At 42.9% G+C, this 27,008-nt stretch overlaps 1 protein-coding gene across 2 annotated transcripts in view; it reads right to left on the reverse strand.

Moving 5' to 3' along the window:
- The window catches only part of LOC138472975 (gamma-aminobutyric acid receptor subunit pi-like), a 1,132,082-nt gene that overhangs the window by 169,046 nt on the left and 936,028 nt on the right, over nucleotides 1-27,008 (reverse strand). For both annotated transcript variants that reach the window (XM_069611405.1, XM_069611406.1), the window contains one exon: nucleotides 18,821-18,973. In XM_069611405.1, coding sequence (XP_069467506.1) covers nucleotides 18,821-18,973 — 153 coding nt within the window. The remainder of the gene's footprint in view (nucleotides 1-18,820; nucleotides 18,974-27,008) is intronic.

Below are 27,008 nucleotides of genomic sequence, written 5' to 3' on the forward strand. Positions count from 1 at the left end.
TCCATGTTTTTTGCAGTTCATTTTGTGGCTATGGCCACACACAGTTTGGCTCTCCCAGACACACATTCTCAGGGTGTTGTTATGGGCACGTAGGACTGGCCCCAAGTCATCATTGAATGTCTCTAGGGATGTGGCTTCACTGTGTGTGCTCTACAGGGGCAGATTTCATGCAAAGTATGTCTGCACAAGCTAATTGTGTGTGTGCAGCCTTTCCCTGTGCCCTTTGGCCAACCAAGGGAAAGGGTGGTGTACGTGGCTGAGGACAATGGCCCTCCTGCATATCAACTGGTATGCCATGCCATGTAGCTCCATTGTGCAGGACACATGCTGCCATAATTATTTTACATACCCCACTGGAGTGGTCAAGGGAGCGGAAACGTGACTTAAGCACCCCGAATATGCACTCCACTATGCCCCTAGAGAATATATGTGTTGCATTATATCTTACCTTAGCTGGTGTGGCAGATTTCCTGAATGGTGGTAGCATAAATCTGCACAGCCGGTAGGCACTGTACACTGCAAATGTGTCAATGGTTGTTATTTGCATGCATTGTTATGGTCTGTTTTGTAGTGTCACGTGAAATAATGCATGTGTGTGACAGTTCATACTCACCAATGAGTCAGGTGTTTCCATATTTTCCCAATGCCAGGACCCGGTAGAGTGGTGACTGACAGTAAATGTAGCTGTCATGTGTGCAGCCTGAAGAATTGTCGTTGACTTGCATGATGAATCATTAGCATCACAGATTACCTGCACACTTTGGAATGCTAGTGCTTCTGGTTCCGGTATATATGATCTGTCAATCAGGGGTGTAGCGCAACATGGGTACAATCTATTGCTCTGAGTACATGTGGGAAGTGTGCAACTTCATAGAACTCCTGGCACACTCTCTGCCTTTCCTGCTGTGTACGCAGCATATGTATGTGCCTATACATGCACACACACGTGATGTTATGCAGGCCAACACCTCGTGGAGACAGCAGGATTGAGTGGACTGGAATCTGGCACCAACTATGGCAGTGGTGCACTGAAAGGAACCTGTGGCCATGAAATGGAGTGCTGTCAGTGTTAGGCAGAACTATATGCAGTACCCTTTGGGAACACCACACACAATTAAGACTACAAGTAACAGTACAAATTCACCTTTGGTACAAGCCTGTACTACACAGTAAAGTGGTAGCGATGGCTGAGCAGCCACACTTATCTCAAGAGCAAGTGAGCAGTATCAATAGTTACACAAAGGACATCAATTACTATGATCCAAACAAACACTGACTCAAGGTAAACGAATATACATTTATTTACACATCAGTTGTAAAACATTTCATTAATGTAAAGCAGTTGAAAAATCACACTCTTAGTACACCATTGCACTCCCAATAGATTCTGGACAAGTTAAACTCAAAATGAAGTATGAGAAAAATGGAACTCCAGTAATTTAAAAAGGGAGGGAAAGACAAAGTTAGGTAAAAATTGAGCAGCACCAATAGGTAAGTAAGCAGGGCAATCTAGAAAGAGGAACTACAGTGATGGAATCAAATCAGAAAGGCTAGGTCCAAAGTCAATAGGACATAAGTCTTTTGCTCAAGATCACACAGTTCAGGGTAGTTCGTGGTTAAGACTTTGCCAAGAATTCCGGACGAAGTTGGTCCACAGAAGAGTTAGAGTAAAGAGTAGAGAAGGACAAGCCCTCGAATTGGCGAAAGGTTTCACACACCTTCACCGCGAGTGGACAAAACCAACAACCGGATTTGCAGAGTACCTTTACATGGAGAAGAAGCTGTAGATGAGGCAAACGTTCATGACAGTTCCTGCAGGCTCACGGTTCCTGAAGCGACTGTCAGACTGACATGAAGTAGGAAGACTGGAGGGTCCTGCACTGCCCAGGGAAGAAACCAGCAGCAGAGCAAAGCAACAAATAAAAGGTGTGCTCCTTAAAAGCCAAGCAGGATCCGACCTTCCTGGCTATCCAGTTCACTGCAGCTCTGTACAGCAAATTCGACCAGAGGAGGGAGTCCTGGCTTGCAGTTTGGGTGAACTGGTTGGTCCCACCAGCTCAGGGGAAGAAGATTCCTGGTAGATCTTGTCTGTCGATGGAGCTGGAAGATTCGGACCTGCAGCAGGGCTTCACCGGCTGGTTCAGTAATTGTAGGGGTCCTCTTCCATCAGCTCCTCATCGGTTCTTTCATTCCAGTGGCAACTCTGCCTTTCCAATTGCAGAGACCTGCTTTTTATGCAGTTTTCCCCCATTCACACAGCCTGGCTGTCAATCACACAGCAGGGTGGCTGTCCCGCCAGGACAGTCACCTAACCAATCAAACAGGAGTGTGACTTGGGTTACCAAGGGGACCCATGGCTCGGGTCCTAAAGCCTCTCCCTCACATCCTGCCTACACAGACTTTCAGGTGCCTAAGGAAGGCTTCTTTGGAGAAGCCCGCGAAAAGACAGTGAACAAAGGAACCACGAGAAAGACAATTTCAAAAAGAAATGGTGAATAAACCCAGCTGTAACTGTATAAAAATGTATATGGTCTAGCGGGTTTAAGTTCAAGTTTAAGTTCAAGGCTACCAAGATAGCCTAAAACAATACCCAGGTTATTTAAGATAACCTCGGTAGGAAAAATAGGGTAGCTTCCACTACCACCAGCCACGTCTTGCTGAAAAGGGAATTAAACTATGCTCCAAGAGAAACAGACAAAAAGGGATAAGTATTAACCCTTTCCAGTACTCTAGGTAAGATAGGGTGTACTGGGTCTGTGGATTTTAAAAGACTAATAAAGTTAATGGCAACTTTACATGTTCTGGGAGACACTAGTCAGTACCAGAAAATAGAGTCTATTAACACAAGAAAATGTTTAAACACACACACACACAGAAAAAAACACATGTAAGAGTGGGAAAAAACGCTCACACTCTTGCCAGGTGAAGAAAAGAAATCCTAGAAATCCAGCAAAGCTGCTGAGGGACTCAGTAGGAAAGGAAAATTAGCTATTCTTGAGAATTCTCCCCAACAGTCAGTACATTTTCTATGGGGAAGAGTGTATGTGAGCAGATGGTGGGGGATGTAAGGACTTCCTCCCACTCCCTGGCCAGGTCTAGTAAGACATGGGATGGGAACCGGTACCTTTCATATACCTGGTCGTCTGACATCCCAAAAAGTGTAGTGTGTGGTGTGAAAATGCAGGCTCTCCGCATCCTACTTCTCCTTCTGTGTCCATGTATGACGGCTCCCAGTATTCAGGCATTCATCGTGATTGATCAACATAGGAATGGTGTACATTGCGTGCTTTATACACATTGTTTCCTTTGCATGTTGTACGCACGTTGTACTTTGTGTGTAGTATCAGCTGTCAGTGAGATTCCGCGCTTTGCACGTGACCTTTCCCGACATGATGTTGCATGGCGAAATACAAGAATTTGGTTATTTTTGCACTTGACTGGGCGTGCGATTATTCTGCATGACCCATCCCTCAACACACCCACATTCGTCCTCATTTTCCTGGTTAAATGGGGAATATGCATGTCCTGCTCCCTATTTATTTCCCTACATAGGCCCATACCACACTTTGCGTGGAGTCTCGCGCAAAGCCCTCACTGCATGCAAAGCCGCGATGGACCAGCACAGAGTCCCTGCAAGGTCCCAAAAGGCCTGCAAAGTCGATTCCATGAATCGACGAAGGGGGTTTTGCACATTGCATAGCGCGCTACGTCGCTATTCAGGACGCATAATATTCCATGAATCAGGACCTACATGTGGTTCAGTTCATGCTCAATGCTAGTCCAGGTTAGTGATATGTTATAAAGCAATGCAGGTACATTAGAGGTTGTATTTTGCATGTGGCAATGCAGATTGTTTTCAGTACTTTCATAATAAGGGGTCACACTGTATTGAGAAGTAGTGTAATGTTATTATAAAGTATCTGAGTCAGGTTACTCTCTACGTACGTGACTCTTGATATTTTATCCTTCTGACAGTCATTGGTGAAGAGTTATTCAGATTTCATGCTAGTTAGGATGTTTCCTCCTGACAGGGGAGGTCATTACGACCTTGGTGCTAAGTGCACCAACTTTACCACCATGGTGGATGGCGGATTTACCGCCCCATTCCAAGGTGAGTGGGGCGGTAAATCCCCATTTCCCATTTTCCCTTCCCCATTCCCATTTTAGCCCCATAGGGCATAATGGGAGTGGGGAAGGCGCTAATTACGCCGCCGTAGTTTACGGCGGCGTAATTAGCACCATGGCGGGTTAGCGCCATGGATTTTAACGCCTGCTAAAAGCAGGCGTTAAAATCAGAATCAGGCGTTAAGGGTTAACGGTGGCTTTAACCCTTAACGCCTGAGTTGTAATGAGGGCCAGGGTCCAAATGGCATGGACTTGGTTGAACAGCACATGTATTTACCCATATTACAATGCTATTTCCTTACCAGCCAGAGATGCGTTCAATCAGTGTGTCAGATACTGGGGCATTCAGGGTGTTGTAAGGATATTTGGCGTGTTACAGCACAGAGTACAGCACTACTGCACAGGTAGCAATTTGTTTTTGATGCAGCACCATCACATGGGTGTGGTGCATTGCTATATGTGTTGCCAGAGTAACATGGACATATAAGTAAAGACAGGCTATTCAGTCAAAAACGATTTTTACATATAAGATGCAAATCTATTTTTACAGTTAAAAGCACACATGTGCACATTCAAAAATGCACACTATTTTTCACCTGGAATGCCTATGTTGCAAGAGACACATTTGAGAATTAATAACTAACCTTATTAATAGCTAACCTGACTAATAAAACTTCATTTAACATAACCCACTAATAAAAATGTGTCTCCACTGCAGAATTAGGCCTACTCTGAAAGTGAACTTTTAAACGCACATTCATTTTTTTTTCTCTGCTGCCCTGTCCACATAACTACAGGAAGCAAAGAGCTCGAAGGAACAGGAAATCAGTTTGTTACATTTTTTACTGTAGAAATGAGCCATTGTGTAGTGAGGGAGGAGATGACATGATTGATTCTGATTGGAGCAGCGTCATAGCAAGTATCATGCTAGAGGCTGTGATTAGAGTTTTGCTGGGGAAGCTTGAGGAGAGGGAGAGAACAAACGAGATCTTGCTGAGCTGGGAGAAGGACCTGTTTCCTGGCTGAAGCATTCCTGCTGCAAAAGCTGAGAATTCCAGCCAATAACCCCGGTTTGAGAACGGCAGACGCTTGTTTTCACTGGGGTTAATCTTCAAGGGAGCCAAATTCAGAAAGAGAATAGCCGGAGAAAACTCATGCTGAACAGATAAGGTAATTACAGAAGTGTGGGAGCTGTGCGAAAGTGTGCGAAACTGTTCAGTCAGTGTATTCAAGGGAGTCCCAGTCCCTTATCAGCATATTTAATGTTACCAATTGAATATATTCTCGCAGTTCTCTGTTCATTTTATCACAAATAATATTGTACCATTTCATTTATTTCTGTAAAAAAGGGTTAAACTGTGTTTAAAGGAAATTTCTATAATACAAAAATATCTGAAAACAGATAGCTAGTGTGTATTATTTCTCTCTTTCATTTTGCATGGGAAAAGGTTTAAACGTGGGTAGATTTTAAAACAGATGTGTGCATGATTATATTCAGTATGGACAGTTGTGAGCGACTGTTTGTAGCATAGCTTGTTGGAGGTACATGAGCCAACGGGAAGAGAGACTCTCTGGACATAGTTCCATACTGTATATAAGGTAGTGGAAATTACCACAAAAATACCACAATAGCCCATGGTGGCACACAACACTAACACTGAAAATGTGGTATCCCTAAAATGTAGGCCTCAGGTCCCTCTAGTGATCAAGAACAATCTAGATAAAAAACAAGGGATGTTGGATATTGGGGCCAAAATAAACCAACCACTATACCAACCAACCACGCAAATTATCGGGCACATTATCTAAATAGGTCTGAATTCTGAAATAATGCAATGTATTATTGTTATGTGTGATCCAATATGAATACAGAGAGTGATTGTTGCTAAAGGTATTTTGGCGGTAAGAAAATACTGCAAAGCCCCAAATATCCACAAAATACCCAACAGTGTCCTTTATCAATAGTAGATCATATTTAGTAGATTAGCAACAGTGAGGGTCGATGGCTGGAAGGTTTTGTACTATACAATCCCCCTAGATTCTCGCCTTGTCATTACAGAAGAAGGAAGGATATAAGCAAAGGCAAAAGGAGCAATCAAGCACAAACTGTTAGATCAACTCCCTTCTGCCGGAGACCACGAGCAATGACACACCATTTTTGACCTTTTAAAGCATCACATCATTTAATTAGATCTGGTTAAAAACAGCCCTCTGTATGCACATTAAATGGGACTTATGATTTATGTTTGTTTGCTAATGTGATCCTGATTAAATATTTAATTTGTTTTACAGACACCATATCACTGGTGTGTAGCCCCATATTCCTGTTTGGGTGACCCAATCTGCTGTTTTAGCTATCCCAAAATTCACTGTGTGATAGTGACAATTACACAGACTGGAAAACAATTGACAACTGAATGGTGCAACACCTAACAATCATTTACAGACAAGGATTGGAAGTCATGTACTGCCTGATAACAATTTGTTTGCATCAAATAGAGAATGTTGTGGTGTACTATGACCCAGTTACGGTTTATCAGTCATTCCCATGCAGAGAGGAGAGCATCAACATTAATGAAAATATGCTAGTTAGAACTGATGGAAGGAAGATTCAATAGTTTGTAGTCCATTTGGAAATGGCTGTCTAAGAAAAAATTGCATTACATGCCATGGGACGCCTGCTGTCTCCAGTCCTTGCTTGCAAGTTTCTAACTTAATGAAAGAGCTCACGTTCCATGTATGCCTGACACCCACCAACGAAATGGGGACCCAGTTTCAAAATGTAGAAATACTATACACAGATCCATACAGAGGCTTAGGTGTGGGGGATGTTTCAGCATAACAGAGTGAAATTCGTGTACATTACATCACATTGCATGCTTTCAGCATCTCGTCCACTTGCACATTCTACATTCAGCCTTTAAATATGTCATAGCCTTTTCCTGAGCTATTTCAATCATGACTGGGACACCACTCCCAATGTAGGATGAGGGGAGAGAGAGATAGATGTGTATATCTGAAAGTGACTTTCCACTGGACAGGTAGGAGTTGTTATGCAAGTCACTGAGGAGGGAAGGCCTGAGGGAAGGTTATGTGGACCTACTAGAGGTTCTTCACGCTTGTTATGGGATAATAGTTGGCTATCTCCTGAGTGGTATATTGAATGGGGGTGCCATGGCTAACAATACTATATTTCTGATGAGCGATGGACATACATGAGCCATGGACAGAGAAGAACCACAACCATTATTGGGCAGTGATGCAGTAACTGCAGCATGTTTTAGGGCTGTGAGAGATTCAATTTGGTGGCACACACATGACATCTCATAGGAGCCCTGCAGGAATATTGTAAGTATCTGTCCGAGTGAGAGGTACGCCCAGTGGCATGCCCTGTATTGGCACATGAGGGCATGATTAGCCATCTGATAAATGTAATAAGGATCACATGGGCCCTAGGTGCTTGATCAGGTTGTATTATGTATAATGAAAAGATCCACTAGAGGCAATATTTTATGTTACATGTGTAGGCAGTGTGGATTTATACTGGTCTCAAATCCTGCTGTAAAGCCATGTCTTCCAAGGTCGGAGAAAGGTGTTATGAAGAACATTGTTAATGTAACCAATTAAATCTATCATACTGAATATTTCTGTATTAGGATCATTGTGTAAAGCACTACAAAAACCCAGAGGTTTCTGTACTCTAGGACACATTTTGGGACATTCATACTATTCCAGTTTGCCGGTTAATTTCAACACAGCTGTTTGGAAGTAAATCCTCTCTCTACCTTTGCTGCCTGCGTTGCTTATGGGATATATGATGATGGATTTGTGCTTCAACACGGGTCACATTTTCTGTAGGGATGGGTGCAAGACAGGGCAATAGGGTGGTTATCACAATATTTAGCCTGTTCCAGAATGACGTAGAGGAGATTACCATGATGGGAGGCCAGGACATTCCTCTTCTGCTATTTGCTGATGACACCTGCTACCCACTCACATGGAAAAAATCAATGCATAAACTTCCGGATGCATCCTGTAATTACTGCATTCAAAAAAACATATCATTAATCAGAGAAAAACAAAGGCAATTGTTCCAAATACAGATAATTTCCTCGGAAGGAGCGTTTCAGTTAATGGCATATGCAAAGAGGTACTGTAGTATTTGGCTACCTTGGTGTATTCTTTGATAACAAAGGAGGATGGGGTTGATGTTGGAAAGGAGTGTGAATACATGTGGATGATATGCCGGCGGTGTTCAGAGGGTCGAAGTTGACTTTGGGTGAATTCCTCTGCATGGGCACTTGATGTCCATTAGTGAAAGTCTCCTTATCTGGCAATATATGCTGCTAATGCAGGGGATAAGCACCATCTGCCACTGTTACTATAGCTGAACACTCCTTCCTTAGGACGCTCTTTCAATATGGAAGGGAACTCTAACTGGGATATGGCATCTAAAGACCAGGTTGTGTTCTATCGCTGATTGTATCACCCTCTTATCAAGTGTACTTTGGATTAGGCCACAGGATAAACTGGAGGACGGAATAAAACAGGTGGACAGAGCAAAATAAGCAACATTGAAGCTAGTTTAAGATTGAATGCTTGTATGAAGATTGCTTGGGTGGCCTGGGTTAAAGCAATATGTTGTATGCATTTGGCTTTAAGACAAGGGGGATTCAAACCATGATGACTAATGATTCCCTTAGAGAAGAGAGGGAGAGTTTTTGGAGTATGAAAAGGGAGATGATGTTGGGTGATTCTTGATGACCAGTATTCGAAACATAAGAGTGCAAATGGGATGGACACAGAGCGACCTGAAGTAAACCAAAGGAAGCCAAGAATGTATATACTCAGCAAAGGTGTGGATGCCTTCCTTTGGGCTATTTAAGTGTGGCAATATCCTTAAAGCCGTATTCTATTGATGTAATCATAAGAATGCTGAGACTCTGGTGCACTTCTTACAGTTCGTCCTGCGCTATCCCAGATGGAGACCAAAGTGGTTAAAGAGCTAGTGGAATACTGTGCAATTACTAAAGATAACAGGGTAATAGAGATATCAATTCACTATATCACTGCGCCCTGCAGCCAATGAAAGCCCTTGCTCCTTATATTTGCAAATACGTGTTAAGACAGAGATAGGAAGAGCTGCGAGAGAGGGGTAAAAGGATTGTTTTACGGAATTATTCATTTTTGTTTTTCACACCTTAGTGTGGTTGCATCTTATTGTATGGCTTCCAGTTTATCCATTATATGTTGTGTGCACATGTCTATTTTTTGTGTTATTTTGTTATGGCTTTTGCTATGGCTTTTGCTACACAATAAACTGATGATGATGATCAGTGAAAGTAATTGCTAGAAATAAAGTGAGACAGAGAGAGTGGGAGAGAGAGAGAGAGACATGTACGGGCAAAAGGAGAAACGATAGAAGTGTTACAGAAGGCACAAGAGTAATGGGCGAACAAGAGAATAAAACATATGATAGGGCAAAACGAGAAAATATAGAAGAAGTGATACAGAGGGGGTACAAGACAGGGGAAGACTGCGACAATGACTGACTGAGACACTGTGCCTGAGACAGTGACAGTTTAACTAGGATGAAGAACAAGGTGTATTTCAAAGGAGCAGAACTGTGACAAGGTGGAAGGCCTATGGTGAATATGAAGGATAGTGATAAAGGACATAGATGACCGAAGACTGTAACAAAGTAGACAACCGTCAAATGCACTATGTCGATGGAGCAGGAATGTAGCAAATGAGATGGACTAAAGAAGAAATGTGTTGAATGACTGTTCTAAAGGAAGCCTGTGATTAAAGACTGTGATGAAGGAGAAGGCCTTTAGTGAAGGACTTTGACAAAGGACTAGGATGAAGGGGAAGGACTGGGATGAAGGATACGGACTGACAAAGGACATTGACATACGAGACAAAATCGGTGATGGACTGTGATGAAAGAAATACATTTGATGAAGTAGAAGGGCTGTAATAAAGACAGAATCTGATGGAGGTGAAGCCTGTGAATAAGGAAGACTGTGACAAAGTAATGATGAATGAGAGGAGCTATGATGAAAGGCTGATGAAGAAGACAAAGAATGACTGTGATGAAGCAGAAATACCTCCAAATACCATCACAGTGATAAAGAAGGTGACTGGAAAGAAACCCAAAAAACGCTGGTAAAAATAATTCAAAGAGAACAAATAATCACTGCACCTCTTTGCAAGGGAAAACAAGCTTTATTACATGAAAAAGGTCTCAGATGGTCCAGTAGAACCGAACTTACATGGAGGTCATGTTATCTAAAGACGTTGCATTTTTTTTATAGTGTAGAAGCGCAAATTAACAATACTATGCATAATAATGAGTTGACATAATCCCTCCACCCTCACTGGCTACCACCTATAAAACATGCTAATTCCCCACTGCATTACCTGCACTGATTGGGCACATCTAATCTAAACCCGTAAATTGAGACCATCACGTTATGTGCACCCCCCCAATTCCAGACGTGATCAAAGTTAACTGGCAAGGACAATTCTGCACTAATAGACAATAGGCCTTCTCATCAACCCAGATCGCATGGTCCACAAGTTGCCTCCCCGACCTTTGATATTATATGATCGTTTATTTGTATAGGACCTGTACACATGTTTCAAAGCGCTTCAAGGCAGGGGAGGGAGCAAGGGGAAAATACAATAACATTCTTACAAGGCCTTGAGACATTAATATCATACTAGGCCTGACGACATTTCTGATAGTGCAAGAGACTTGACAATGATTGAGGGAAGGAGGGGATGGGGGAAAGGAACAAACAATAACTATCGTACTAGACTTGACAATATTTCTGATAGTGCAAGAGCATTGACAATAAATGAGGGAAGGAGGGGATGGGGGAAAGGAACAAACAATAACTATACTACTAGGCCGACGACATTTCTGATAGTGCAGGGGCATTGACAATAAGTGTGGGGAAGGGGGGGCGGAGGGGAACAAACAGTGACTATCGTACTAGGCCTGACAACATTTCAGATAGTACAAGGGCGTTGACAATGAGTGAGGGAAAGGAGGGAGGGGAGGGCAGAGAGGAACAAACAGTGACTATTGTACTAGGCCTGATGACATTACTGATAGTGAAAGGTTATTGACAATAAGTGAGGGAAAGGAGGGAGGATGGAGGGAGGAGAGGAACAAACAGTGACTATTGTACTAGGCCTGAAGTCAATACTGATAGTGCAAGTGCAAAAAGGTAGCAGGTGCCCCTCTCTAGATAGAACATGAACACTGGTTCTGTGGTTTTTTCCCACTTTGAGAGTCCGCTCCATCGCTTTTTGCTCACTGTACTTTTCACAAAGGAGAAACAGCCATTTGCATATTAGCCTTTGTCCTGCCCACAAGGGCAGTCCAGCACCGAGATGCCAGTAAAACCTCCTTTGAACAAGAGTACCAACAGCACCCCCATACAAGTGTTTCAGCCTTGTTGGGCCTCATCAGTCAGGTGGAGCTGTGCCTCTCTGAATACAGTGAGCAAGGGGTCCACATCTGGGTTACCCCAGCTAACCTAGGGTGAACAACCCCAAGCTCCTTTCAAAAATACAAAAACGGTGGCAGGCGCCCCTCTCTAGATAGAACATGGCATGATAACCTGTTCTGTTGTTTTTTTCCCACTTTGAGAGTCCGCAGCCATCGCTTTTTGAAAGTGCAAGTGCATTGATTATGGTGACGGGAGGGTGGAGAGGAGAGAAGGTACATGCAGGAAGGGGAAGAGAAGAGAGAGAATAGTAAGTAAGGTGAATAGAAGTAATGCTGTTGAAATACATTGTTCAGGGGTAAACAAACAGATGGAATGAACACCACCATGATACAAAAGTCAAAAACCTAACACATTATGATGCAAGAGTCCAGCATATGCATGCCATGATTCAAAGTTATTAATGGGCACAACATGATTCAGGACCACTATTAGTATGTAATGAATCAAAGGTCCAGCATGAGAACGACAAGATTCATGATCAGTGAACCAACATGAATCAAAAAGGCAATTCAAAGCATTAGCAACATAGTGGTGGTGGTACCTCCATAACGTGGCCATCAGATTTAGACTTCGGATGGGACGGGTTTGTTGAAGCAGAGGAGACAATGCAACTGTGGTATGCTGAGAAAGGGGAAGGTAAGGAGTGATAGCAGTGCTGCTAAAGTTCCAGGACTTACAGAGCCAGAGGAGGGTTGGTGGGAGGAGGAAAGGGTATACAGTGAAGTGGGAAGATGGTGAGGCCAGGGAGGTGGGAAAAAGGTGGGTGTGCGGCATGGCACGCCATGCATTCCAGACAATGGCCAAGCTAATGACAATATTTAGGCAGGCAGACAAATTCATACAGCAGAGGGGGGACAGCTACTTACAATTTGTAGGCAGGCAGACATCTTCATACAGCAGAGGGGGGACAGCTAGTTACAATTCTTAGGCAAGCAGACACATTCATACAGCAGAGGGGGGACAGCTAGGTACAATTTCTAGGCAGACAGACACTTTCATACAACAAAGGGGGGCAGCTAGTTACATTTTCTAGTCAGGCAGACACATTCATACAGCAGAGGCGGGAGAGCTAATGACAATTTTTAGGCAGGCAGACACATTCATTCAGTAGAGGGTGGTTAGCTAGTTACAATTTTTAGGCAGGCAGACTCATTCATACAGCAGAGGGGGGACAGCTAATGACAATTTGTAGGCAGGCAGACACATTCATACAGCAGAGGGGGGACAGCTAGTTACAATTTTGTAGGCAGGCAGACACATTAATACAGCAGAGGGGGGACAACTAGTCACAATCTTTTAGGCAGGCTCGCACATTCATAAAGTATGAGGTGGGACAGCTAATAACTATTTTTAGGCAGATGGACACATTCATACAGCCGAGGGGGGACAGCTAGTTACAATTTTTTAGGCGGGCAGACACATTTATACAGCAGACGGGGGAGAGCTAATGACAGTTTTTAGGCAGGCAAACTCATTCATACAGCAGACGGGGGACAGCTAATGATAATTTTTAGGCAAGCAGACACATTCATACAGCAGAGGGGGACTACTAGTTACAATTTTTTACACAGGCAGACATATTCATACAGCAGTGGGGGACAGCTACTTACAATTTTTTAGGCAGGCAGCACATTCATACAGCAGAGGGGGCACAGCTAGTTACAATTCTTAGGCAGGCAGACACATTCATACAGCAGAGGGGTAACAACTAATGACAATTTTTAGGGAAGCAGATACATTCATACAGCAGAGGGGGGACAGCTAGTTACAATGTTTTAGGCAGGCAGTCAGGGACCGCTGGTTACAATTTTGTAGGCAGGCAGACACATTCATACAGCAGAGGGAGGACAGCTAGTTACAATTTTTTAGGCAGGCAGACACATTCATACAGCAGAGGGGAGACAGCTAGTGACAATTGTTAGGCAGACAGGCACATTCATACAGCAGAGGGGGGATAACTAGCTACAATTATTTAGGCAGGCACACACATTCATACAGCAGAGTTGGGACAGCTAATGACAATTTTTAGGCAGGCAGACACATTCATACAGCAGAGGGGGACAGCTAGTTACAATGTTTAGGTAAAACACATGGAAAATTGTCAGGCAACAGACTTTGGGGGGCACACAAAAACAGTATAGCCTTACTGTGAAATGTTGGAAGAGATAATGAAGAGGTGCAGAGGGAACAGAGTCACTGAGGAGCGAGGAACAGTTTTAAATGTCATAGAGTAGGATGCAAGTGAGAGAGGAGTTTTATGGTGCTGTTCCAGTAGCAGACAGGGGCCTTAGGAGGTGGCCCTTTGGTGAGAGGACTGGCAAAAGCCTGCCAGTGCCCGATCACCAGATCGCTGCTCTTTGGGTGAGGGCAGTAGTGCTCTAAATCTTCACCAGGCCTCTTGGCATCACAAAACCCCATGCCCTGCTCACATGAATTTAACATTCAATATTCCTTTCCCAGCACCTCTGAGCTCAACAGCTGGACTCAACTGTTATCGACACAGCACGTGTGTCTGTGCCTTGACATCTTAACTTCTCTCTGTGTGGTTAAAAGAGAGACCGGTCTAATGATCAACTGGACATGGCTAGAGCTCATGTTAGGCCTGTTTCTCATACTCTCACAAATCCTTTAACATGCCCTAAAATCCAGCATGGCAGAACTCCAGCTACCTTAGCCTACGGATCTCGCCTGCAACACTTCCCGAACCCCATCACTTAATACTACTTATGTCAACTATCTAATCGCACATCTCGTAAAACCGAAAACTTCATAGTACCTCTAAATACAAAATACATCACTGTATATTTTACCTTGGCCACCACAACATGAATACATTGTTGCTCTTTCTGTGTGCCTATGTGGTGTCTCTAATATGTCTCAAAGCTAACTACAAATGGATTCATGCACATTATGCCATGCCCAATGAGAACGGCTAGCACTAGGAAGCCTGCTAATATGTTTTTTCGCAATCTAAATCTCTTCACCTTGCTGGGATGTTGCACTTTCATCCCAACAAGACGATAATAGATCTGACTATACAAAAACGCCATAATAGTTTTCATGCTACTCTTTCTCTCATTGTCTCTTCCCTTACACTTAAGTAATGCTAGTCAATCAAAACATGTCCTGGAAGGTAACACTTCAAATAATCACTGCAAAATTAAATGGGGCAGAATTCCAAAAAATAATTTGGTTAATGATTTGTTTACCCAAAATGCCCAACTAGCAAAGGACTGCTTGGATTGGGGGGATGGACCTGTAGTTCTAGTTTTCAATTTTACTCAGCTACTCCTTAACTGATCAAAAGTTGTAATAATCTGTGCGAAACGAAGAAACTATTAAAGCTGTCTTGTAAACAGAAGGATGGAGATTTTTAAAGAAGTTAGGGAAGAATTACAATGTACAACATCATCTAATGATGGCCAGTGATTCTGAGTACTTGTTTCCCTTTCTGATGGAATAGCAGGTATTGAAAATACAAGTAATGAGGGAATTTGGGTTTCTTTCTTTTCATTTCTATACAACCTGGTCCTTTTGTGTACTGAACGTCAGTTTGAGGAAATAAACTTAGCACATGCACGTCTGTAATCTGCTGTTTTCACTTGATGAGCTATTAGTGGCTATACATTCATTGAAAGGAAAAGAAAGCCCTGGTACAGACATGATACCCTTTGATGTGTATAAACACCTTTGAGAACTATGGGCTCCTGTGGTATCACCTGTCTGTAATGCCATGATGGTGTAATGTATGTCTTACACCTGATGAAAGACTATTAATTTCCCATTTTTCAATCTGGGCAACCACAATTATTTGTTAGACTGTTTATTGAAAGATTTTTGTCAAAGTCCTGTTTGCTACATCTTTGCAATTATCCATATAGCACGTGGGAACATTATTCAGAATGCTAGCTCATTAAAGTTGTAGAGTGCCAAAATAAGCAAACCCATAGGCTTATTGTAATATCGGTTTATATTATTTTTTGTTTCTTCTTAATGGTCCTTTTATCAATTAATTAGTGATTCCGATATCAGAAGTGGATTTTGGCTATTGATACTTTTATTACAAATGTTTATTTATTGAGCACATAGTCTGTATTTCATGTTGTATGAGCTTTGACGAAAATAAGCTCGAATTTACTAGCTAGCTACAAAAACCATAAAGTAAAGGTGATAGGAATTGTTTTTTTCTTTTATATTTTGCGTTTGATCCAAAGAAAACAGGGGTAAATACAAGAACAACTCCTTTTGCATTTGTATACTTGTTTACGAGGGAATAACAGCAAAACCAAAGATTACAGGAACCTAAACAACACAGGCAGACATTTAAAAAGGCATGAAAGAAGGCTCAAGAAACACTACAAATTACAACAACACATTCTTTAAAAACCCTCCTTAACACCCCAAAACTCGCAAAGGGCCCTCCATCCTCTTCCATGTCAAACAATGTATGCGTCTGTCCTGTCCACTCATAATTTCACAGCCAATAAAACCCTACAAAGCAAGTAGGACGCAATTAGGGCCTTAAACACGTTTAGCATGGCTCAGTTTGGGTCATTACGAGTTGGGCGGTATTCCGGCAGTAAATCCGGAATTACCATTACCACCACTTGGTCCGGTGGTATTACCAACTTATTACAAATGGAGTTGGCGGTTTAGGTCCCCATTTTTTTTTATTATTCCGTAGGACTCAAAGGTGCATTTTCGAAAGTCAGTGTATTTACCTCCACCTCATAGCTGGAGGTGAATCCTCCAATTTTCCGCCCAAATCATAGTTGGGCAGTGTGGTAATATGGCGGTATATGGTAATACTGCTGCATTTAACCCGCACTGCCCACCTCGTAATGTTCCCCAGTATGTCTGACTGGCTGGTCAAACTCCCGTCTCAAGTCTCAGACTTTAATAGTGGACCAGAGGCCATGGACCCTGACTCGAGAACAGAGGCGGGATTCAAACTTTGGGAAAGCCCATGAGAATTCTGCAGCTGAGTGTAAATCTACCCACACATCCTGACCCTCCACACAGACCATGTGGGGAAAAATTAAGCACCTTTAGTGTGAGATATGATATTCTGTGATATGTAAGGCTTTCCTAGGCTGATTCATAGAGAAACACTAAATAGGCAAAAGGAGGAAGCAGCATTTATTTTTAATTTTGTGATTAAGAGAAAAGTGCTGGGCAATGTGAATTTATCAGAGGCTCTGCGACAACACAAGTGATGCACACATTTGTGATGTGCGAAGTCCCATGAACTTCCACGACATATGTGAATTTTTTTGAGGGTAATGTCTTTTACGCTAACTAATTGCATAGTGGGTTTTTGCCATGCTGCACCTGTTGGGCCTGCCGCAGACAGGAGAGGGGTGGAAGCAGGTTTGTATAGGTGCAGGAAGGGTGCTGGATGGAGCTTTAGTGGAATGTGAAAGGGATAGAGGAGGTTGGGGGGAGAGGCAGGGTGAAGCTACGGGAAGGTCTCGTCAGAGGCGAGAGGGAATTCCCCTTTTAAGAGCAAAAGGAACGGGAGATTCAGGGAGACTAAGTTAAGGGAGCGGGTACAGAATTGGGGGCAGGGTAGGGTCCCCATTCTAGTCGATGTGCTGAGGAATGAAAGAGGGGGCACACCACGGTGAGCGTGGCAAAGAAAATGCAGAAGAGCACAGAATAAGGAAGTCAGATCATATCTCAAATATTAGAAGAAACCATCACTGGCTCCCCATCAAAGCCAGGGTCACATTCAAAGCTCTGTGCGTCACATTCAAATGCATCCACTCATGTGTCCCCATCTACCTCAACCACGCCATCACCAGAAAAGTATCTAAGAGGCCCCTCAGATCTAACAGTCAATTACTCCTAGCTATCCCCCGCTACAAGACAACCAAGGCAGGAGGCAGTAGTTTCCAATACCTCGCACCCACATATTGGAACACTCTTCCCCTCCCCATCAAAAATGAGTAAACATTCTCAGGTTTCAAGAAATCCCTGAAAACGTGGCTATTTAACCAAGACTAAAAAATCCCCCTCCATGCTTCAGGAAATATCATTGTACTGAAACCCTGCATTTAATGTCTTCGTGTATGATTATTTTGTATTCACATGCACTGCGCCCGATTGGCAAAGTCCAAGAAATTTTTTAACCAAGCTGTCTGTAACATCGCCGTGGTACCCAAGGGTTTGGGCGAGTAATAAATGCAATAAATAAATAAATAAATAAATAAATAAATAAATAAATAAGGACACTGCGGTCAAGACATCAAAAGTGTTCTGAGTGCCTCTCCGAAGGACTGGCAATTCACTGGCCTACCATCGTGAAATGCCATACAAAGGAAAATATAACTGATGTCTGTTTTGGAATAGAAATTCAACTAGGGTTGTAGTGGGTCATATTGCTGATGTTTTATTTTAAAAGACAAGGGTTCGAAATGACTCTCTCATGCACTACAGATTCAAAACAAGCGCCGGGATAATTTTTTCCAACAGCAATCCCATTTGTGAACTTGTTACACTCTCAACATTTGTGGTATATTTAGCCCCCTGGGGCCAGTTTACAGCAAGGTTTGCACTGTATTAGCACTAGGGCAAAGTTTTCCCTATTTTTAAAAACACTGGGACACATTAAAAAACCATTGCACCTCGACAAGTGTAGTTTGGAATATTAAAAGCACCACCTCTAACATTTCCCTAGTGCTAAAAAGATACATGTTTGATGCATTTTTGCATCAAGGCAAAGTTTGCCCTAGTGATAATGACATTCTGTATGCACTAGGGCAATCTTTGTCCTGGTGCAAACATATAGTGAAAATGCATCTTTTTTGCGATAGGGTAATTTTTGCCCTGGTGCTTTTAATATGCCAAACTGCACTTGTCGAGGTGCATTTTTTTAAAATATGTTCCAGTGTTTTAAAAAAATAGGGCAACCTTTGCACTAGTGCTAATACCGTGCAAACTTTGTACTTGCACCGGTGCAATGTTTCTGTAATCTGGCCCATAATGTTTGCAATTGGGTATCATGTGTTGGTAGTAAAACAGTAGTAAAGCAGTACATTTTGTTTCAATAATCTGTGCTATAGAAATGTTAGCACTCACAATTTGGATGACATGTCACTTGTCTGTGTTGCATGAAAGCACATGCATATAAATGCTCTGTGTCTGTGTTTGTGTGTTGTTTAATAACTTACCAATGCAGATTCTTGCTGGGACAGATGACTGACTGATCCAAAACGACACCCACGAAAGTACCACAAGTAGTATTGATGGCACATAGGTCTCCAAGATAAAGTACAAGATGTTTCTCTTCAGATCGAAATGGAACACTAATTTTGGGTAGCGCCCTGTGAAGAGAGGAGCATACATACAGTTGCTGGTAACTTCAGTAAATGGTACTATTTGTTTGTAATATGGGCCCATAATGTTCAAACAGGTCAATTAGCTAAGGAGGAATCAATGCACAATTGTGTGGAACACAACCCTTCTGGGAGCTCAAACGAACATCAGCCATATATCGCCCAACTGGGTGCAGTACAAAATAAAGACTGGTTGCTATTGTAAGGAAGATGCATCAACAATGTATTACCACACCCCTGTGTGCAGTGTTGGTACTTTAAAATGCACATTTAAACTATCAAATCAGTTTCACGAAACTCTAAATAATCGTTCCGAACGTTTATAATCAATTACATTGAGTGGCATGAACAATTAACCCAAAATACTGACTTAACACCAATAACTACTTAACGTATTACCATAATGCATATATTGACATTAACTTGTCACCCGTATAAAAAAACAGTGATGGGAAAAGAAAGACAGTTGACGTATCTTCCATGCCCAGGGCCTTCCTCTTTAACACACTTTTCCCTATAGTTTTCACACCAGGGGAAGCACATTGGTGTTACAGAAAGTGGCCCACGGCCAATTCTGAAATCCCGAATGTGCACTCACCAGATGTTCCTGTTCTATAATGAGCAACTATCTTGAAAATGAGCATTCACTTATTGGCATGTGGGCTTGCCTCGTGCAACTGAAGGAATCGGATTCCCTGTGTAGGTTTAAAAGTATCAACGAATCCTCACAGGCAATGTCAGGGTGTGCCTTCCAGAATGTAGCACGCAAGCAAAGGGCATGCCAAGAGTGCACCTGTGAAAGGGAAAGGAAGGAGGGATTTAGAGACCCTTCAATGGTACCACACAAAATTCAATTTTAAAGTGTGTGCCTATGTTGAATGAAGCGTCTGCATTGCGGGCCTCACTGGCACTGTGCTCCTCTACATCCCTGCTCACTAGCGCCTCTCTTCCCAGTGAGTCGGGTCTCCACTGCAAGGTAGCTGCAGTCTTACGGGACAGAAAGAGGAACACTGGCAAGCACGTGGCACAGCAGGTATGGGGAATGCAGAAATGGTGCTTGTTGCATTTTAGGTAAAATAGGGCTCTGAATTTCAGCAGGGGCAGAATGTTAGCAAACTCAGACTCTGGTGTGAGACTCTGGTTTCAGACTCTGGTGAGACTCTGAGGTGAATCTGGTGTGAGTCAGTATTGTGAATGCATGGAAATTATATAAGCTAAAAGGGTGTTTGAATTCAGCATTACATAAAAGCTGATGTTATCATTTGGACATCACACCACGGTTCAATATGGACTGAATTGCAATGAAATATAAGACTAACAATTTACTCACTCACTAACACCCCTGAATTGCTAATGTATTCCCACACTAATGTTAAAGGCAACTCAGCCCATAGCTCTCTGGTGTAAAATTGTGGTGCAGGTGATGGGTACAAATTGACACAATAAATGAGATGGCAAACTCAGGCTGTACAATGTTCTTGGAGAACACAGAAGAAAATAAACATGCAGAATTAAAGCTGTTTTGCAAGGAAGATGTGACGTGAGGAATGTGAAATACTGTTTTGCTCAAAGTAGCTCCATTGTTCATTTTCTGCCGCAGGAAACCAGCGCAGAGAAAAGTAACTTTTTTCATCTGTTTGCTGCCTGAATCTCTGTAGAAAGGTGCAGGCTGACACATCTTCTAGAGGCTAGACAAAGGGAGTTGGTTTTTGATTGGCTCATGACGTCACTATCATAGAAAGGCATTTTCTTACACTTTCATTAGCAAATATACATTTCATGGGGTTGGTTTAAAAGGGCTGTGAAGTGAAGTAGGGGTATTTGTCTTTCTTCCTGGGCTCTCTGAGTGTGCTACATTTGCTGACGGTGCAGGCAGGCTGGCTAGGAAGAATTTGCTGAGTTCATTCATGCTGAGAGGTGAGAAAATCAGATCAAAGAAACTTTCCAGTGAGGGCTGTCCAGGCAGACCAGGGAGAGAGAATTCCTGCTTTGCAGTTCGAGGGCACACAGAACCAAGTGTATTTTTGGTGAGTTCATAAATCCAAATGAGGTGTGCGATCAGTGGTTTGTGAAAAAATTTTAGAGGCAGTCACAGGCTGAAGAATCTTGTTCTACAATTACAAATGTGGATAGTTATTTTTCATGTGTTCTTCACTGTCCAAGTAGCAAGCTTCAAATATAACTGAAGGCATTGAGTTGTACAAAGCAAATGCTATCTTTCAAGGTTTTTTAAAACCATGTTTTGAACTGCAACACAAAAAGTGTGTTTGAAGTCTATTGTGGGGAAAAGCTTGTTAATCGCGGGGGGGGGGAATTGCAAATGAAATGTGCTCACAGTTATGTTCATCTTCATTTTGATTTATGGGGAAAGTCATGTGAAAACTCAGTAAATTGCATGTGTTGCTTGTAGTTCTCATACATTTGAATTACTTATAAAACACAAAGAAAGAAGTAAGTCAGCCTCGATCCTAGTTATTAGATATAGCATACATACAGGTGTGAAGCTGGTGAAGTATTTTCGTTTTACTGCATGTGGTATTTTTATATTAATGCACGTGGTAAAACGCAAGGTAAGACTTCATTGTAGTTGGGACATATCATAAAGGGCTGATTACATGCATGGCAGTTTTCAGGTGGCCTTGTAAGTGTATTATCAGATACCACCAAAGAGACACCCAAGACAAAATACCACATAATAATGAAATTGTGTAATCTATTGCGCACCAGGTCTCTTTTTTGGCGTAAAGCTAATGATCATAATATAAGAGCAACAGCAGTTAGTCCTGTATATTTGGGGCTCATCCTAAAAGAAAATATCACCAAAAACCCTAACAGCATGCACGCAGAGGACAGAGACTGGGCCTTTCCCAAATAGGGCAGAACTGGCTCTGGCAAGTACACTGATCGTCCTCATGTTCCAGGTTGCGAGGCGTCCCCATCCCCACTTGACAGGGTCAGGTATTTCACCCGGTCACATCCCTCCATCCTTTCCTGCAAGCTCTCTTACTCTCCAGGGATTCTGGCTCCCTGGGGATACAGGGAGAGAACATGTCTGATGGACTGCTTGTCAGGTGGCCCATTGTTCTACAATGAATGAGTATGGTTGGAGGGCCAAGACATATCTTAGGATCTGATGGTTGGTGTCTTTGTTTTGCGCCATCCATAGCAAGGTGGCATGGTATGTGACTTAGTTGAATCTGCGCCCCATCAGATAATAGCAAATGCTACGAATGGCCCACTTGACAGTCAGAGATACTAGCTCCACCACCAGATAAGGGTTTCCCTAATGAAAGTGTGTTGGTAAAATATAAATTGGGCTTCTCTACCTCATCTTGGACCGTTCTTGAAGACTTCTCCAGCCTCTCTGAGGAGGCATCGTTCTGCAGCAAGAATTGTTTGGAGAAGCTAGTCATGGCCAACACCGGGCTCTTACAAAAGGTGCTCTTTCACTTTAAGAAAAAAACATTTCAGCTCATCGACCCCAGTGTACAGGGTTTGGATGTGTCTTGGCAAGTTAACTCTAAATGGGGGCTGCTAGTTTCAAAGAGTGAGGAATACTCTAACGTAGAATCCCACCAGCCCCAGAAAGTCCTGGATGTCTTTCTTGGTATGGGGACGTGGGACACACTAAACAGCCTCCACAGTACTGTGCTGGGGCATTCACCAATCCATTTCCCACTTGGAATATTATGTATTTTATGGATGATTGGGCTGGGTGACACTTTGCAGTGTTGGCTGTGAGGTGGACCTTTCTCTGTTGTTTTCAGACTGATGCAGGATATCCCGGGTGATCCTCCCAAGTCCTAGGATATATGAAAATGACTTTCAGATATGCTCCAGCAAAGGACAGACAGCGATCAATATGCGATCCCTCAGCTATTTGAACATAGCATCACCCCATGGAGGACAAGCAGTTGAAACGTAAATTGATTGTGCCCTTCAGATGTCAAAAAGGCTGTCTTTAGTTTGGCTTGTTCCAAGAAGCACATACCAATACACCTTTGTAAAGTCTGGCATTGACATTAACATCACATCTGCTAGGCTTTCCGTCAGTTAATATATCTGGGGATTGGGGTATGAATCAAACTTGGATATTTCATTTAATCTTTACAGATTGATACAAGACCTCCAGCTATTGACAGGCTTTTGTACCAGATGAATTGGAGATGACCAAGCACCATGGATTGTTCAATTGCTCCTATGTCGATCATTTTATTTTTCTGAGCCCGTTCTTACTGATATTCTACCTCACCTCAGGTAGCCGGCATGGCTTCAATCTGATACATCTTCCGAAGGTGTTTGCATATTGTGTGCCACCCATCAAACACTCCCTGGCTTTGGGGAGAACACAACATGATATCTCCCTAGTAATTCTGCTAGGTTCTTTGTGGCTCGATGTGGGGAGACCTGGGAAGAGCTTGAACTCATGAAATTGAATTGGTAAGGGAGTCTCCGCTGTATTGACCTTATAGAGTGCCAGGAGCTGTGGGTTCCTGTTTTCTCAACAGGCTTTCAACTTATTGGCATGATAGATTTGAGGTGGTTTACTTCTATAAGCTTGCAGGACTTTATATGTGAGGCAAGAAAAGACCTCTGCATTGAAAAATGGGCCATGCCACCTGTCCAATAACTTGTTCTGACTGGTGGGGAGTAACACCATGACTTTGTCCCCCAATGGAAAGTAGCGTAGCTTGGCTTCTCTGTTGTATGCTCTTTCCTAGTGGGCCTGGGTTGTGTGCTTTACCCAGCTTTGTACCTTTGCCTCTCAGGCATTACCCTGCCTCTACCTCTGTCGAGGCCTAGTATTGACTTTAATCCATAATATTTAGGCTTTGCTATTTTGAGTGCTTATACGTTTCTATTTGTCTAATTCTACTGCTTTTTTTCAGTCTGTTAAACATTTTGAAAAGTCCATCTTTATCAGTGCATATATATTATTCCCTTTAACCAAATTATGGTGTTCCATAGAAACTGTACATAGTTCCTTTGCACACTTGCTATAGTAGTGAAAAGCTGCAAGAGTACATGTTTGCAAGCTTCAGTAGGAGCAAGAGTTATGAAATTGAGAGGATGTGAAAAAACTCAAATGAGCTAACTGAATGAACAGTTGTCTTCTTTTTTGATAGGGGCTCGTGGGGGGAGGACACAATATCAAGAGCAAAAGAGGGGAAAGGTCCCGCCGAGCTACCTCTGGATGTCGACACTGGAGGTGACAAAGCTTTGTGACAACTTTTATATGCTTATGACCACATCTTTATCAACACATGTAAAAAGATGAGAAGAACGGTGGTTACCAAAAAATATATTATTATTTTATTTTATGATTACTCATAAGTTAAAAGAGAACAGCAGGTCACATTTGCAAATTGAAAACAACATAAAACAGAATTAATAGGAAGACAATTTGTTTAACACTTGTTTTGTCCTAGTGTTCACTCCTTGACTACATTAGTTTTCAGATGATATTAGTAACACAAGGGTGACACAATATATATGGGGATTTTGTAAATAGTCAGATTTGAACTGTATATTGCTAAGTCATGCTTGTGTTACTAACATCACCTGAAAACTAATGTATTTCTTTATGATGTCAAAGTGACTTCAAAAAGAAACTATTTCTTTTTGAAGTAATAGGGCTCCCCTTAACCCCATGACGGGTGAGTGTGTGAGTGTATGGTGAAAGGGTGCACACTTAAATTTATAGGTGGCTGCCTGTGTGAGTGTATGGTGAAAGGGTGCACACTTAAATGTATGGGTGGGTGCCTGGGTACCTGTATAGTGAAAGGGTGAACACTTAAATGTATGTGTGGCTGTCTGGGTGTGCCTGTATGGTGAAACAGTGCACACTTAAATGTATGGATGGCTGGGTGAGCATGAGTGTATATGGTGAATGGTGTGTGTGCTTGTGTTCAGGGGTGCAACAAAACCTACATTTCGGTGGGATAACCCTTCAAATGTTGGGAGAAGCGCTAACTTCACAGGCTGTGGGGGAGGTGCTAACTTATTTCTGTGGGGGAATCCAATTTCTTTACGCATTTAAAGGGGACTATTTGAATGCAGCTTCAATGTTACATGCAGTTAACTCTCTCCTACTTATGGACTGCTGCGAGAATTGAGTGGGCTCCTGTTCCCTCTCTACCATTCCAATCACTCCCCTGGCATGCAAGTTCTAAACCCACATCATGATTTCAATTGGCTAAAAAATGTGGCATTTGAATGCAGGTACTAACAGTGAAATGCTTTATGTTAGTATTTGCTGGGCTCTTGTTAGCAGCAAAACCCAGGTGTCGTTTAACATCTTTGTCCTGTTCTGTCCGGCAACTGCTCCAAGGTCAGCCAGGTCGAGTCAACATAGCCCAACTTTTCGTGGTGGAGGAGTGCTGAATCCCAGTCAACTCAACTGTGTTGCACACTACTTGTTTTTAATGCCTTGATTACTTATTGGTAATATTCAGTACTCCTAGCCCTATTCTTCCTTGTCCCACTACTTGTGTATGAGGCACTCTGCCTCATACACAAGTACTGGGATGAGGTAGAGGTGCATGGAGGTAATGCCTGACTTAGCTACCTGTAATCTTCATTACTCCTAGTCCCACTCCTCCTCATCCCAACTTACCTATGAGTGAAGGAGCCTCATATGTGAGCTATGGGACAAGGAAGAGGGACATGGAGGTAATTCTGGGCCAAGGAGCTGATTTTGGAGGTTGGGGAGGGAGGGAGAGGGGATGTTTTTGGGGGGGGCGGGATTGTGTGACAAATCCTAATGGTTGTCCCTGTCCAGTCTAAGCAGCAAGCTATGTGGTATTAGTGGCTAGAGAGGCATTTTGGTGCAGCCAGTCTAGTCATTCCTCAGTTTGGTATGACTTTTTTTTTATAACTGGCCATTTCTGATAAAGCAGTCCTGCTAAGTGTGATTACCTGGCTAAACTGGCATTTCGGTGCTGCCAGACTAGTCGTTTCTTACTGGGGCATTGTATATTTTTCTGGGAATCTGTGATAAAATGATATGATATAAGTAATTTATAATGCGCCTGTGCACATGTGTTTCTAGGCGCGACAAGACACAGGAGGGAAGATAGAGGGAGGACAAGACAAACAATCTTACTAGGCCTTGTGTCATTCAGATCAGGCAGGTGTGAGAATGAGAAGTGCAAGGGGAAAGGGAGGGGTAAGTGCAAGGGAGATGGGAGGGAAAAACAGGGCAGCTATTCTCTGAGTAAGTCCAGCCAGGGCAGTGCAGTTCTGAGTAGTGCAAGGAGAACAAGGGACTGTAGGGTTACAGTTACAGCCCCTGAGTGCATGGTACGCCCAGAGGCAGTGCAGGGGTGGCTGATCAAGAAAGCGTCTGGACATAGTGAGACGCTGAGGGTAGCCCAGCAACCAGTCGGTACAGCAGACAGGTAGGTCATGTAAGCCAGGAAGGGAGGGAGAGAGAGAAAGCAGAGGAGAAGAGGAACGTTTTGAGCTGCTTCCGGATCTTCCGGTGGTCCGGCTCAAGTTTGAGAGGGGCAGGGGGGCCTTTCCAGGGGGAGGCACCTGCCTAGGAGAGAGATATACCTCCCCACTCTGTTCCTGGGGAAGTGTTTAACCCTTAGAGAGTTGGAGGTATTTATATTTGTATTTGTTATTGTTTTATATAGCACCTTAATCCAAGGCGCTTTACAGTTAACAACAAAAACACATCAAACATAGAACAGTAGAAGCAGTAACAGTAAATATTAATCAAGCCATAAAATCGGTATGTAGAACAATTTGCATATGAAGGAGAGGAGAGGAGGTGGGTGGGGAAGGAAGGAGAAGGAAAGAGTAATGAGTGAAGTGAGCAATAGAGAGAGAGGAGAGCTGAGTGAAGGGCTTGTGAAGGAAGGTATTTTGGAAGAGACCGATAGATGTAGTGTGAGCTCTAGCCCAGAAAGCTTTGTGGACAATGCATATGGTCTTGATATTGATCCTTGCAGCAACCGGGAGCCAGTGGAGAGATTTCAGGGCTGGAGAGATATGCTCCCTGGGCTTGAGGCCAAAG

This window comes from Ambystoma mexicanum, chromosome 8, assembly GCF_040938575.1.
Source record: "Ambystoma mexicanum isolate Mex_15411 chromosome 8, UKY_AmexF1_1, whole genome shotgun sequence".
In the NCBI taxonomy this organism is placed as follows: Eukaryota; Metazoa; Chordata; class Amphibia; order Caudata; family Ambystomatidae; genus Ambystoma; species Ambystoma mexicanum.